Source organism: Bombina bombina, chromosome 6 (assembly GCF_027579735.1).
Source record: "Bombina bombina isolate aBomBom1 chromosome 6, aBomBom1.pri, whole genome shotgun sequence".
Lineage (NCBI taxonomy): Eukaryota > Metazoa > Chordata > Amphibia > Anura > Bombinatoridae > Bombina > Bombina bombina.
In genome coordinates, this window is record NC_069504.1 from 78522442 (window position 1) to 78538041 (window position 15600).

Consider the following 15600-nt stretch of genomic DNA (forward strand, 5'->3'; position numbering starts at 1 on the left):
TCTTGCACATTGTGACAGAATATGTGATGTTGCTGGCTTTTTAACAGCTTCTGCTTAGTAAATAATGCAGAGCAGGAGATTTTCATTTTGCACTTTTTATACATTGTTTCAAAGTGACATAAAATCTATAAAAAGGCTACAAAATAGAGCAATGCAGTCACTGCAAAAATGTAAAGCTCCTATACTGCATTGCGCATGCTAACCCACAGAGCACAATACAGCTATCAAAAAGCCAACATCACTGATTTTAGAATGTCACCGATTCTTCACAGAGTGCAAGAAGATCTGAGTTTCAATATGGCAGTGCCCAGTATTAAGGTGTACCCAACTGCACCAGTAAGGGATTAAAATAAGAAAATGGTTTTGAAAAAAGCTGTAGGCACAGGAGGAAAAACTATAATTGTAATTGTGACAAGGAATTTAATGTCCCTTTAAATAACTTTGTATCTTTAACCCCTTAGTGACCAGAGCACTTTTCCATTTTCTGTCCGTTTGGGACCAAGGCTATTTTTACATTTCTGCTGTGTTTGTGTTTAGCTGAAATTTTCCTCTTCCTCATTTACTGTACCCACACATATTATATACCGTTTTTCTCGCCATTAAATGGACTTTCTAAAAATACCATTATTTTCATCATATCTTATCATTTACTATAAAAAAAAATATAAAATATGAGGAAAAATGGAAAAAAACACACTTTTTCTAACTTTGAACCCCAAAATCTGTTACATATCTACAACCACCAAAAAACACCCATGCTAAATAGTTTCTAAATTTTGTCCTGAGTTTAGAAATACCAAATGTTAACATGTTCTTTGCTTTTTTTGTAACTTATAGGGCCATAAATACAAGTAGCACTTTGCTATTTTCAAACCATTTTTTTTCAAAATTAGCGCTAGTTACATTGGGACACTGATATCTTTCAGGAATCCCTGAATATCCATTGACATGTATATATATTTTTTTTAGAAGACATCCCAAAGTATTGATCTAGGCCCATTTTGGTATATTTCATGCCACCATTTCACCGCCAAATGCGATCAAATACAAAAAATCGTTCACTTTTTCACAATTTTTTTCACAAACTTTCAGTTTCTGACTGAAATTATTTACAAACTGCTTGTGCAATTATGGCATAAATGGTTGTAAATTCTTCTCTGGGATCCCCTTTGTTCAGAAATATTAGACATATATGGCTTTGGCATTGCTTTTTGGTAATTAGAAGGCCACTAAATGCCACTGCGCACCACACGTGTATTATGCCCAGCAGTGAAGGGGTTAATTAGGGAGCATGTAGGGAGCTTCTAGGGTTAATTTTAGCTTTAGTGTAGTGTAGTAGACAACCCCAAGTATTGATCTAGGCCCATTTTGGTATATTTCATGCCACCATTTCACCGCCAAATGCGATCAAATTAAAAAAAACGTTAAATTTTTCACAATTTTAGGTTTCTCACTGAAATCATTTACAAACAGCTTGTGCAATTATGGCACAAATGGTTGTAAATGCTTCTCTGGGATCCCCTTTGTTCAGAAATAGCAGACATATATGACTTTGGCGTTGCTTTTTGGTAATTAGAATGCTGCTAAATGGCGCTGCGCATCACACGTGTATTATGGCTAGCAGTGAAGGGGTTAATTAGGTAGCTTGTAGGGAGCTTGCAGGGTTAATTTTAGCTTTAGTGTAAAGATCAGCCTCCCACCTGAAACATCAGACCCCCTGATCCCTCCCAAACATCTCTCTTCCCTCCCCTACCCCACAAATGTCCCCGCCATCTTAAGTACTGGCAGAAACTCTGCCAGTACTAAAATAAAAGGAAAATTTAGGCTTTTTTGTGCATTTTTTTTTGCATATTTACATATGCTTCTGTGTAGGATCCCCCTTAGCCCCCAACCTCACTGATCCCCCACCAAACAGCTCTCTAACCCTCCCCCTCTGACTTAATGTGCGCCATCTTGGGTACTGGCAGCTGTCTGCCAGTACCCATTTTAGTGAATAATATGCTTTTTTTTTATTAAAAAATGTCCCTTTTCTGTAGTGTAGCTTCCCCCCCCCCCCCCAATACCAACCCCCCACCCCTTCCAGATCCCTTAGATGCTTTGTAAAAAAAGTATTTAATTTTATTTGACAATTTACTTTTTAAAAAAATTCTGTAGTGTAGCGGTTCCCACCCGTACACTCCAGATAGGAATCCACTTTAAAAAAAAAAAAAGTGTCTAGAGCACAATGTGACACAAATTTTGCCCAAACAAAATAATTAAACAGACATAAAAAGGAAATGTATGCTTACCTGATAAATTTATTTCTTCTACGATATGACGAGTCCACGGATTTCATCCTTACTTGTGGGATTTATCCTCCTGCTAACAGGAAGTGGCAAAGAGCACCACAGCAGAGCTGTATATATAGCTCCTCCCTTCCCTCCACCTCCAGTCATTCGACCGAAGTTAGGAAGAGAAAGCCAAAGGTGTATAGGTGACTAAAGTTTAACAAAAATATATACCTGTCTTAAAAAAATGACAGGGAGGGCCGTGGACTCATCATATCGTAGAAGAAATAAATTTATCAGGTAAGCATAAATTTCCTTTTCTTCTACAAGAGTCCACGGATTTCATCCTTACTTGTGGGATACAATACCAAAGCAATAGGACACGGATGAAAGGGAGGGACAAGACAGGGACCTAAACGGAAGGCACCACTGCTTGAAGAACCTTTCTACCAGCCTCAGAAGAAGCAAAAGTATCAAATTTGTAAAATTTTGAAAAAGTATGAAGAGACGACCAAGTTGCAGCCTTGCAAATCTGTTCAACAGTAGCATTGTTTTTAAATGCCCATGAGGAAGCCACAGCTCTAGTGGAATGAGCCATAATTCGTTCAGGAGGCTGCTGTCCAGCAGTCTCATATGCCAGACGGATGATACTCTTCAGCCAAAAAGAAAGAGAGGTAGCCGTAGCTTTCTGGCCCCTACGCCTTCCAGAAATAAAAACAAACAATGAAGATGATTGACAAAAATCCTTAGTCGCCTGCAAGTAAAACTTCAGGGCACGGACCACGTCCAAGTCATGCAACAGACGCTCCTTCTTAGAAGAAGGATTAGGACATAGAGAAGGAACAATAATTTCCTGATTAATATTCTTATTTGAAACAACCTTAGGAAGGAATCCAGGTTTGGTACGTAAAACCACCTTATCAGAATGGAAGATAAGATAAGGCGAGTCACATTGTAACGCTGAAAGCTCAGAAACTCTACGAGCAGAAGAAATAGCAACCAAAAACAAAACTTTCCAAGATAACAACTTAATATCTATGGAATGCATGGGTTGAAGAACCTTAAGAACTAAATTCAAACTCCAGGGTGGAGCAATTGGTCTAAACACAGACTTGATTCTGGTCAGAGCCTGACAAAAAGACTGAACATCTGGAACCTCTGCAAAACGTTTGTTTAATAAAATGGATAAAGCAGACATTTGTCCCTTTAAGGAACTTGCTGATAATCCTTTCTCCAATCCTTCTTGGAGAAATGACAGAATTCTGGGAATCCTAACTCTACTCCATGAGTAGCCCTTGGATTCGCACCAATAAAGATATTTGCGCCATATCTTATGATAGATCTTTCTAGTAACAGGCTTACGTGCCTGAATCAAAGTATCAATGACCGAATCAGAGAACCCCCCGCTTAGATAAAATCAAGCGTTCAATCTCCCAGCAGTCAGCTGCAGAGAAACTAGATTGGGGTGTTGAAAAGGTCCCTGAATGAGAAGGTCCTGCCTCAATGGAAGCTTCCACGGCGGCAGAGAGGACATGTCCACTAGATCGGCATACCAAGTCCTGCGAGGCCATGCAGGCACGATTAGGATTACTGAAGCCCTCTCCTGTTTGATCCGAGCAATCACCCGGGGAAGGAGAGCAAACGGAGGAAACACATAAGCTAGGTTGAACGACCAAGGCACTGCCATGGCATCTATCAGTTCGGCCTGAGGATCCCTTGATCTTGATCCTATCTCGGGAGCTTGGCATTCTGACGAGACGCCATCAGATCCAATTCCGGCCTGCCCCATCTGAGGATCAGAGTGGCAAAGACCTCCGGATGGAGTTCCCACTCCCCCGGATGAAACGTCTGTCTGTTTAAAAAGTCCACTTCCCAATTGTCCACTCCTGGGATGTAGATTGCTGACAGATAACAAGAGTGAGCTTCCGCCCACCGAATTATCTTGGATACTTCTGTCATCGCTAAGGAAGTCCTTGTTCCCCCCTGATGATTGATGTAAGCCACAGTCGTGATGTTGTCCGACTGGAAGCGGATGAATTTGGCCGAAGTCAACTGAGGCCACGCCTGAAGCGCGTTGAAGATTGCTCTCAATTCCAGAATATTGATTGGCAGAAGAGACTCCGGCTGAGTCCACACACCCTGAGCCTTCAGGGAATTCCAAACTGCACCCCAGCCTAGAAGACTGGCGTCCGTTGTCACAATCACCCATGAAGGTCTGAGGAAACACGTCCCTTGGGACAGATGATCCGGCGACAACCACCAAATTAGAGAGTCTCTTGTCTCCTGATCCAGATCTAACTGAGGAGACAAATCTGCATAATCTCCATTCCACTGACTGAGCATACTCAGCTGTAGTGATCTGAGATGAAATCGAGCAAACGGAATGATGTCCATCGCCGCCACCATCAATCCAATTACCTCCATGCACTGGGCCACTGATGGCCGAGGATTCGACTGAAGGGCACGGCATGTATTCAGAATCTTTAACTTTCTGACCTCTGTCAGGAAAATTTTCATGGATATGGAATCTATTAGAGTTCCCAAGAAGGGAACCTTGGTTTGTGGAATTAATTAACTCTTTTCTAGATTCACCTTCCACCCGTGAGTCCTCAGAAAGGACAGAACCATGTCTGTATGAGACTTTGTCAGATGGTAAGACGACGCCTGTATCAGGATATCGTCCAGATAAGGCACCACTGCAATACCCTGCGGCCTGAGAACCGCCAGAAGGGACCCTAGAACCTTTGTGAAGATCCTGGGTGCTGTGGCCAACCCGAAGGGAAGAGCCATGAACTGAAAATGTTTGTCCAGGAAGGAACTGATGATGGTCCTTGTGGATAGGAAAATGAAGGTATGCATCCTTCAAGTCCACGGTAGTCATATATTGACCCTCCTGGATCAATGGCAGAATTGTTCGAATAGTCTCCATTTTGAAGGATGGGACTCTGAGAAACTTGTTTAGACTCTTTAGATCTAAAATGGGTCAAAACGTGCCCTCTCTTTTGGGAACCACGAAAAGATTTGAGTAAAACCCCTGTCCCTGTTCCAGTCTTGGAATGGGACAAATTACTTCCATGTGAGAGGTCTTTTACACAACGTAAGAACGCCTCTCTTTTTATCTGGTCTACAGACAATCGTGAAAGAAGAAACCTCCCCCTTGGGAGAGAATTTTTGAACTCCAGTTGATACCCTTGGGACATGATTTCCAGGGTCCAGGGGTCCTGAACATCTCTTTCCCAAGCCTGGGCAAAGAGAGAAAGTCTGCCCCCTACTAGATCCGGTCCCGGATCGGGGGCTGCCCTTTCATGCTGTTTTGGTAGCAGCAGCGGGCTTCTTGGGTTATTTACCTTTGTTCCAATTCTGGTTGGGTCTCCAGACGGATTTGGCCTGAGCAAAATTCCCTTTCTGCTTGGCGGAGGAAGAGGAAGAAGAGGGGACTCTTTTAAAGTTCCGAAAGGAACGAAAATTATTTTGTTTACCCCTCAGTTTAGCAGTTCTATCCTGAGGTAGGGGATGACCCTTACCTCCCGTAATGACAGAAATAATCTCTTTCCCGAAAGAGTCAGGCCCGAATACGTTTTTTTCTTTGAAAAGAATAGCCAAAAGCTTTGATTTAGATGACACATCAGCAGACCAAGATTTTAACCATAATGCTCTACGCGCTAAAATAGCAAATCCTGCATTCTTAGCCGCCAACTTGGCAATCTGAAAGGCGGCATCTGTAATAAAAGAATTAGCCAGCATAAGAGCCTTAATTCTATCTAAGATATCCTCTAAAGGAGTCTCAGTCTTAAGAGACTCTTCTAAAGTGTCAAACTAGAAGGCCGCCGCAGTGGCAACTGGAACAATGCAGGCTGTTGGTTGTAAGAGGAAACCCTGATGAATAAACAATTACTTTAGAAGACCCTCCAATTTCTTATCCATAGGGTCATTAAAAGCACAACTGTCCTCAATAGGAATAGTTGTACGCTTCACCAGGGTAGATATAGCTCCTTCCACCTTAGGGACTGTTTGCCACGAGTCCCGAACAGTGTCAGATATGGAATACATCTTCTTGAAATTAGGAGAGGGTGAGAACGGAATACCCGGTCTGTCCCATTCCCTCTTAATAATTTCCAAGATTCTCTTAGGAACCGGTAAAACATCAGTGTAAGCAGGTACCTCGAAGTATTTGTCCATCTTACACAATTTCTCTGGTGGTACCACAATAGAGTCACAGTCATCCAGAGTCACTAAAACCTCCCGGAGTAACAGGCGGAGGTGTTCAAGCTTAAATCTAAAGGACATGACGTCCGAATCTGTCTGAGGCAACGCACTTCCCGAATCGGAAAGTTCCCCCTCAGACAGAAGTTCCCTGACCCCAAAATCAGATCCCTGTGAGTGTACATCAGAAATAGCTAATAAAGCATTAGAGGACTCAGTATTCACATTGACTTCTGTCCTACTGCGTTTACCCTGTAACACTGGTAACTTAGATAATACCTCTTTAAGGGTAGTTGACATAACTGCAGCCATATCCTGCAGAGTAAAGGAATTAGACGCGGTTGAGGAACCAGGCATCGATTGGGTAGGCATTAGAGGTTGTGATGCTTAGGGAGAAGTTAGCGGTATACCCTGATTCTCCTCAGACTGAGAAACATTTTCTTTATATAAAATCTGTGCTTTACAGTGTAAGGCCCTCTCAGTACACGAGGGACAAAAAGTTAGAAGGGGTTCCACAGTGGCATCTAAACACATAGAACAAGGAGTTTCCTCCTCAGTGTCAGACATGTTAGACAGACTAGCAATAATAACAATAGTCGTTCTTTGCTTAAATATTGAACTATTAGTTCAAATTAGAGGAAAAAATTATAATGTAACAAAAACTGTACTGCGACTTTAAATTTTAAAAGCGCAACTATTTTTCTGATATGTTCAAAAACGTATTTGTGGCAATGTAATTAATTTACTGTGCCCAAAAAACTCTATCCGTATTGCATCCACTTGCTAAAATATGAAATACACAAAAAAATATTGATTGTAAACAGTTATTTATTTATTAACTGAGATTGGCCTCCTGTACCACAGCTGTGGCGCCTTCCTGCCCCCGGACGATACAGCTGTAGTCAGATAGCCCTAAAAACCCTTCTAAGGCCACCGGAGCCACAGATGTTGCCTCTAATGCGATCCGGATGAATGAGCGCGTCCTGAGCGAGCGAAAATAGGCCCCGCCCACCGCGGGCATAATACTAAACTGAACAAGACCTGCATGGGTCGCAGTATATACAAAACATGTTGCCATAAAAAAGTTAGCCATGTGCCCTCTATAAACAGAAAAACATCGTAAAACTGTACACTTCCCCTCAGAATGTAACAGCCTTTAGCCAAACCGCAGCTCCCAGCGTCCAGCCCTTGTCTTATACTTGGGCAATCAGCATATAGGGATCCCAGGTACACCAAATCCTTCTGTGTAAACTGCTTCCCCTTCCCCTTATAGAGACAAATGTCAGCCTGTTCTGATGCATCAAGTCTCCCCAGAAAACAAAAGACTGAACCTACCTCAAAGCTGCTTGCAGCAAGACACTGCTCTCCACACTGAAGATTTCTTTTACATTACCTTCAGCTGCGCTGTGGGAACCATCATGGATCTTAGATAATGCTTGCTAAGATCATCAACATCAGGGCAGAAAATAAGATGTCTCCATTCCTCTTGGGAATCCAGACTGACGATTTCATTTTAAAATGAAAAACTTCTTGATTGAAGAAACTAAAACTAACACCTCACTTTACCTCTTCCTATTACTAACACAGGCAAAGAGAATGACTGGAGGTGGAAGGAAGGGAGGAGCTATATATACAGCTCTACTGTGGTGCTCTTTGCCACTTCCTGTTAGCAGGAGGATAAATCCCACAAGGATGAAATCCGTGGACTCGTAATATCTTGTAGAAGAAACCGATTTAATATATGAGGTGGTTTGACACCACCATAATTGTTACAATGTAATCACCTTATTTACGCATTATAAAATGTTACAGTTTTTGGCGTATATTTGTATAATTAAAGGTATTGCCTAATGCACCTCTTACAGTAGATAATGTGATGTCTTTATGAACATATTATAAATGAGCTCAAATAGTTTTACATCTCTTCAAAGTCATCTTCATTTAGTTAAGAATTTAAACCAGAGCTCATGCTCACACTAGTTCTTCACTACAGTTTATTGTAACTAGAGCACAATATCTCACATACAATCAGTGTTTTACCATTAGATCCTCCAGTTGTATTTTTCACATTATTCTGCACAGTTTTAGACCGGGTTCCATATTGTCCTGTGAACTCTGGGGGTTGTATTGGCACTTCATTCCAGGGGCTCTGGGAATGATGTATAGGCTCCTCTGCCTCACAAGGGGCACTCAGACTATCCGCCCAGCCCAGGTCCTTGTCATGAGGCTCCTGCTTGAGCTTCTCTCCCTCTTTGCCAACCCGCTGATATATCCGCCCAGTGCTGTCATTGAGAAGTCTTCTCATGCCAGTTATCTGCTTTTTTATTTCAAAACTTTCATCACCTATAAAAAGAAAGTCAACCAGTTAATGCACAATTGGAATGTCCTCTTTCTTATGTATATTTTCTTTTATAGAAGCAGTATATTAATTTCAATACAAATGCGGATTCATTTCATTATGCGGTTTATTTGAGAATGTATGTCATTACAGGATACAAGCAGTTAAAAGAAGAATCAATCCCTGCCAATACATAAAATGGACAATATTCTAAACATATTGGGCCAGATAATGAGTGGAGCGTAAAATATCGATTACATGAAATTTGCGCTCCACTCAGTAATACCAGCGCATGCAAATGTTCGTTGGTATTACAAGTTAGGTGCAATGAGAACGCGACCTCACATTCGCATTGCAGGGAAGCATTGCACTCACTAAAGCGCACTTCCATAGGCTCCAATGGGAGCCTCGTTCTCATGCAGTGAGACACGGCTGAGAACCTAGTGCAGTGAAGAGGGTAAGTCGTGCAGCAGATCTTAAAAATATATACATATATATTTATGTGTTTACATGTGTATATAAACATATTAACACATACATACAGTTACAGTATATAAGCATATTCATATATATTTACAGGGAACACACAGTTCCCCATAGACCGCAATGTAAAGGCACGTTTCAGTGCCATTTTTATTCCAACACCCCACACCCGCTCACTTGAACCCCTTAAAATTGCTTTGTGCAGTTTTTTTATATATAAAAAAATGCTAAATTTTTTAAAAATAAAAAACTACACTACATTTAAATATGGGGGGAATTGGGGCACATTTTGAAAATTAACCAGAGATCTAATCTCTGGTTAATTTTTCAGAGAGCTAATTGCTACTGCGAGCTTGCTGTAGCATTAATCTGCCACTTATAATGGATGGTTATTTATTGTGTGCGTTTACAGGTTCCCAATAAATTAGCGTGCCACTTGTAGTCTAACCCATTATGAGAATGCTGCTAGAGAACTTCTGTATCAGTATTTATACTTAAAGGGACATAATACCCATTTACTAAATTACTTTAAAGTGATGCAGCATAACTGTAAAACAAGAAAACAGAATTTATGCTTACCTGATAAATTACTTTCTCCAACGGTGTGTCCGGTCCACGGCGTCATCCTTACTTGTGGGAATATCTCTTCCCCAACAGGAAATGGCAAAGAGTCCCAGCAAAGCGGGCCATATAGTCCCTCCTAGGCTCCGCCCACCCCAGTCATTCGACCGACGGACAGGAGGAAAAATATAGGAGAAACCATATGGTACCGTGGTGACTGTAGTTAGAGAAAATAATTCATCAGACCTGATTAAAAAACCAGGGCGGGCCGTGGACCGGACACACCGTTGGAGAAAGTAATTTATCAGGTAAGCATAAATTCTGTTTTCTCCAACATTGGTGTGTCCGGTCCACGGCGTCATCCTTACTTGTGGGAACCAATACCAAAGCTTTAGGACACGGATGAAGGGAGGGAGCAAATCAGGTTACCTAAACGGAAGGCACCACGGCTTGCAAAACCTTTCTCCCAAAAATAGCCTCCGAAGAAGCAAAAGTATCAAATTTGTAAAATTTGGCAAAAGTGTGCAGTGAAGACCAAGTCGCTGCCTTACATATCTGGTCAACAGAAGCCTCGTTCTTGAAGGCCCATGTGGAAGCCACAGCCCTAGTGGAGTGAGCTGTGATTCTTTCAGGAGGCTGCCGTCCGGCAGTCTCATAAGCCAATCGGATGATGCTTTTAAGCCAAAAGGAAAGAGAGGTAGAAGTCGCTTTTTGACCTCTCCTTTTACCGGAATAGACAACAAACAAAGAAGATGTTTGTCTGAAATCTTTTGTAGCCTCTAAATAGAATTTTAGAGCACGGACTACGTCCAAATTGTGTAACAAATGTTCCTTCTTTGAAACTGGATTCGGACGTAAAGAAGGTACAACTATCTCCTGGTTAATATTCTTGTTAGAAACAATCTTTGGAAGAAAACCAGGCTTAGTACGCAAAACCACCTTATCTGCATGGAACACCAGATAGGGCGGAGAACACTGCAGAGCAGATAACTCTGAAACTCTTCTAGCAGAAGAAATAGCAACCAAAAACAAAACTTTCCAAGATAGTAACTTAATATCTATGGAATGTAGAGGTTCAAACGGAACCCCTTGAAGAACTGAAAGAACTAGATTTAGACTCCAGGGAGGAGTCAAAGGTCTGTAAACAGGCTTGATCCTAACCAGAGCCTGAACAAATGCTTGAACATCTGGCACAGCTGCCAGTCTTTTGTGTAGTAAGACAGATAAAGCAGAGATCTGTCCCTTTAGAGAACTTGCAGATAATCCTTTCTCCAAACCTTCTTGTAGAAAGGAGAGAATCTTACGAATTTTTATCTTATTCCATGGGAATCCTTTGGATTCACACCAACAGATATATCTTTTCCATATTTTATGGTAAATCTTTCTAGTTACCGGTTTTCTGGCCTGAACCAGAGTATCTATCACAGAATCTGAAAACCCACGCTTTGATAGAATCAAGCGTTCAATCTCCAAGCCGTCAGCTGGAGGGAGACCAGATTCGGATGTTCGAATGGACCCTGAACAAGAAGGTCCTGTCTCAAAGGTAGCTTCCATGGTGGAACCGATGACATATTCACCAGGTCTGCATACCAAGTCCTGCGTGGCCACGCAGGAGCTATCAAGATCACCGAGGCCCTCTCCTGTTTGATCCTGGCTACCAGCCTGGGAATGAGAGGAAACGGTGGGAATACATAAGCTAGGTTGAAGGTCCAAGGTGCTACTAGTGCATCTACTAGAGTCGCCTTGGGATCCCTGGATCTGGACCCGTAGCAAGGAACCTTGAAGTTCTGACGAGACGCCATCAGATCCATGTCCGGAATGCCCCATAATTGAGTTAGTTGGGCAAAGATCTCCGGGTGGAGTTCCCACTCCCCCGGATGGAATGTCTGACGACTCAGATAATCCACTTCCCAGTTTTCCACACCTGGGATGTGGATCGCAGATAGGTGGCAGGAGTGATCCTCCGCCCATTGAATTATTTTGGTCACTTCTTTCATCGCCAGGGAACTCCTTGTTCCCCCCTGATGATTGATATACGCAACGGTCGTTATGTTGTCTGATTGGAATCTTATGAATCTGGCCTTTGCTAGCTGAGGCCAAGCCCTGAGAGCATTGAAGATCACTCTTAGTTCCAGAATGTTTATCAGGAGAAGAGACTCGTCCCGAGACCATAGTCCCTGAGCTTTCAGGGATTCCCAGACCACGCCCCAGCCCACTAGACTGGCGTCGGTCGTGACAATGACCCACTCTGGTCTGCGGAAGCTCATTCCCTGGGATAGATGGTCCAGGGTCAGCCACCAACGGAGTGAATCTCTGGTCTTCTGATCTACCTGAATCATTGGAGACAAGTCTGTATAGTGCCCATTCCACTGTTTGAGCATGCACAGTTGTAATGGTCTTAGATGAATTTGTGCAAAAGGAACTATGTCCATTGCTGCAACCATCAACCCTACTACTTCCATGCACTGAGCTATGGAAGGACGTGGAACAGAATGAAGAACTTGACAAGTGCTTAGAAGTTTTGACTTTCTGACCTCTGTCAGAAAAATCCTCATTTCTAAGGAATCTATTATTGTTCCCAAGAAGGGAACTCTTGTTGACGGAGACAGAGAACTTTTTTCTATGTTCACCTTCCATCCGTGTGATCTGAGAAAGGCCAGAACGATGTCTGTATGAGCCTTTGCTTTTGACAGGGACGACGCTTGTATTAGAATGTCATCCAAGTAAGGTACTACTGCAATGCCCCTCGGTCTTAGAACCGCTAGAAGGGACCCTAGTACCTTTGTGAAAATCCTTGGAGCAGTGGCTAACCCGAATGGGAGGGCCACAAACTGGTAATGTTTGTCCAGAAAGGCGAACCTTAGGAACTGATGATGTTCTTTGTGGATAGGAATATGTAGGTACGCATCCTTTAGATCCACGGTAGTCATAAATTGACCTTCCTGGATAGTGGGTAGAATCGTTCGAATGGTTTCCATCTTGAACGATGGTACCCTGAGAAATTTGTTTAGGATCTTCAAATCCAAAATTGGTCTGAAAGTTCCCTCTTTTTTGGGAACTACGAACAGATTGGAATAAAATCCCATTCCTTGTTCCTTTATTGGAACTGGGTGTATCACTCCCATCTTTAACAGGTCTTCTACACAATGTAAGAACGCCTGTCTCTTTATTTGGTTTAAGGATAAGTGAGACATGTGGAACCTTCCCCTTGGGGGTAGTTCCCTGAATTCCAGAAGATAACCCTGAGAAACTATTTCTAGTGCCCAGGGATCCTGAACATCTCTTGCCCAAGCTTGAGCAAAGAGAGAGAGTCTGCCCCCTACTAGATCCGGTCCCGGATCGGGGGCTACTCCTTCATGCTGTTTTGTTAGCAGCAGCAGGCTTCTTGGCCTGCTTACCCTTGTTCCAGCCTTGCATCGGTTTCCAGGCTGGTTTGGGTTGTGAGGCATTACCCTCTTGCTTAGAGGATGCAGAATTAGAGGCCGGTCCGTTCCTGAAATTGCGAAAGGAACGAAAATTAGACTTATTCTTGGCCTTGAAAGGCCTATCTTGTGGAAGGGCGTGGCCCTTTCCCCCAGTGATGTCTGAGATAATCTCTTTCAATTCTGGTCCAAAAAGAGTTTTACCTTTGAAAGGGATGTTAAGCAATTTTGTCTTGGATGACACATCCGCTGACCAAGACTTTAGCCAAAGCGCTCTGCGCGCCACGATTGCAAACCCTGAATTTTTCGCCGCTAATCTAGCTAATTGCAAAGCGGCATCTAAAATAAAAGAGTTAGCCAACTTAAGTGCGTGAACTCTGTCCATAACCTCCTCATATGGAGTCTCTCTACTGAGCGACTTTTCTAGTTCCTTGAACCAGAACCACGCTGCTGTAGTGACAGGAACAATGCACGAAATGGGTTGTAGAAGGTAACCTTGCTGTACAAAAATCTTTTTAAGCAAACCCTCCAATTTTTTATCCATAGGATCTTTGAAAGCACAGCTATCCTCGATAGGAATAGTAGTGCGCTTGTTTAGAGTAGAAACTGCCCCCTCGACCTTAGGGACTGTCTGCCATAAGTCCTTTCTGATTTCCATAGGAAATCATTTTTTAAATATGGGGGGGGAACAAAAGGTATGCCGGGCTTTTCCCACTCCTTATTCACTATGTCCGCCACCCGCTTGGGTATAGGAAAAGCGTCGGGGTGCACCGGAACCTCTAGGAACTTGTCCATCTTACATAATTTCTCTGGAATGACCAAGTTGTCACAATCATCCAGAGTAGATAACAACTCTTTAAGCAGTGCGCGGAGATGTTCTAATTTAAATTTAAATGTCACAACATCAGGTTCAGCTTGTTGAGAAATTTTTTCTGAATCTGAAATTTCCCCATCTGACAAAACCTCCCTCATGGCCACTTCAGATTGGTGTGAGGGTATGACAGAACAATTATCATCAGCGCCCTCCTGCTCTTCAGTGTTTAAAACAGAGCAATCGCGCTTTCTCTGATATGTAGGCATTTTGGATAAAATATTTGCTATGGAGCTATCCATTACAGCTGTCAATTGTTGCATGGTTATAAGCATTGGCGCGCTAGATGTACTAGGGGCCTCCTGTGTGGGCAAAACTGGTGTAGACACAGTAGGAGATGATGTAGTATCATGTTTACTCCCCTCATCTGAGGAATCATCTTGGGCAATTTCATTATCTGTGGCAGTACTGTCCTTACTTTGTTTGGACGCTATGGCACAATTATCACACAAATTTAAATGGGGAGACACATTGGCTTTCATACATATAGAACATAGCTTATCCGAAGGCACAGACATGTTAAACAGGCTTAAACTTGTCAATAAAGCACAAAAAACGTTTTAAAACAAAACCGTTACTGTCTCTTTAAATTTTAAACAGAAAACACTTTATTACTGAATATGTAAAAAAGTATGAAGGAATTGTTCAAAAATTACCAAAATTTCACCACAGTGTCTTAAAGCATTAAGAGTATTGCACACCAATTTTCAGAGCTTTAACCCCTAAAATAATGGAACCGGAGCCGTTTACAAATTTAACCCCTATACAGTCCCAGCTATAGCCTTTGCTGTGACCTAACCAAGCCCAGAGGGAAATACAATACCAAGTGACGCCTTCTAGAAACTTTTCCAGCTACTTTCAGATCCTCACACATGCATCTGCATGTCTTGCTCTCAAAAACAACTGCGCAGTAATGGCGCGAAAATGAGGCTCAGCCTACAACTGGGAAGGCCCTCCCTGACTGGAAAAGGTGTCTAACATAGTGCCTGCCGTTAAAAAACGTTCCCCAAGTTTATAAATGTGAATTATCAGCATAAACATGTATAAAATGCCCAAATAAAGCAATCGATTTAGCCCATAAAAGTGTCTACCAGTTTTATAGCCCATATTAAGCCCTTTATTCTGTTTGCTTGACTAAGAAAATGGCTTACCGGTCCCCATGAGGGGAAATGACAGCCTTCCAGCATTACATGGTCTTGTTAGAAATATGGCTAGTCATACCTTAAGCAGAAAAGTCTGCTAACTGTTTCCCCCAACTGAAGTTACTTCATCTCAACAGTCCTATGTGGAAACAGCAATCGATTTTAGTTACTGTCTGCTAAAATCATCTTCCTCTCACAAACAGAAATCTTCATCCTTTTCTGTTTCAGAGTAAATAGTACATACCAGCACTATTTTAAAATAACAAACACTTGATAGAAGAATAAAAAACTACATTTAAACACCAAAAAACTC

General features: G+C 42.2%; 1 protein-coding gene across 1 annotated transcript in view; it reads right to left on the reverse strand.

The window, feature by feature from the left end:
* Positions 1-15600, reverse strand: part of BEND7 (BEN domain containing 7) — a 441939-nt gene that overhangs the window by 173381 nt on the left and 252958 nt on the right. The window contains exon 3 of the mRNA XM_053716488.1: positions 8511-8813. Within this exon, the coding sequence (XP_053572463.1) occupies positions 8511-8813 (303 nt within the window). The remainder of the gene's footprint in view (positions 1-8510; positions 8814-15600) is intronic.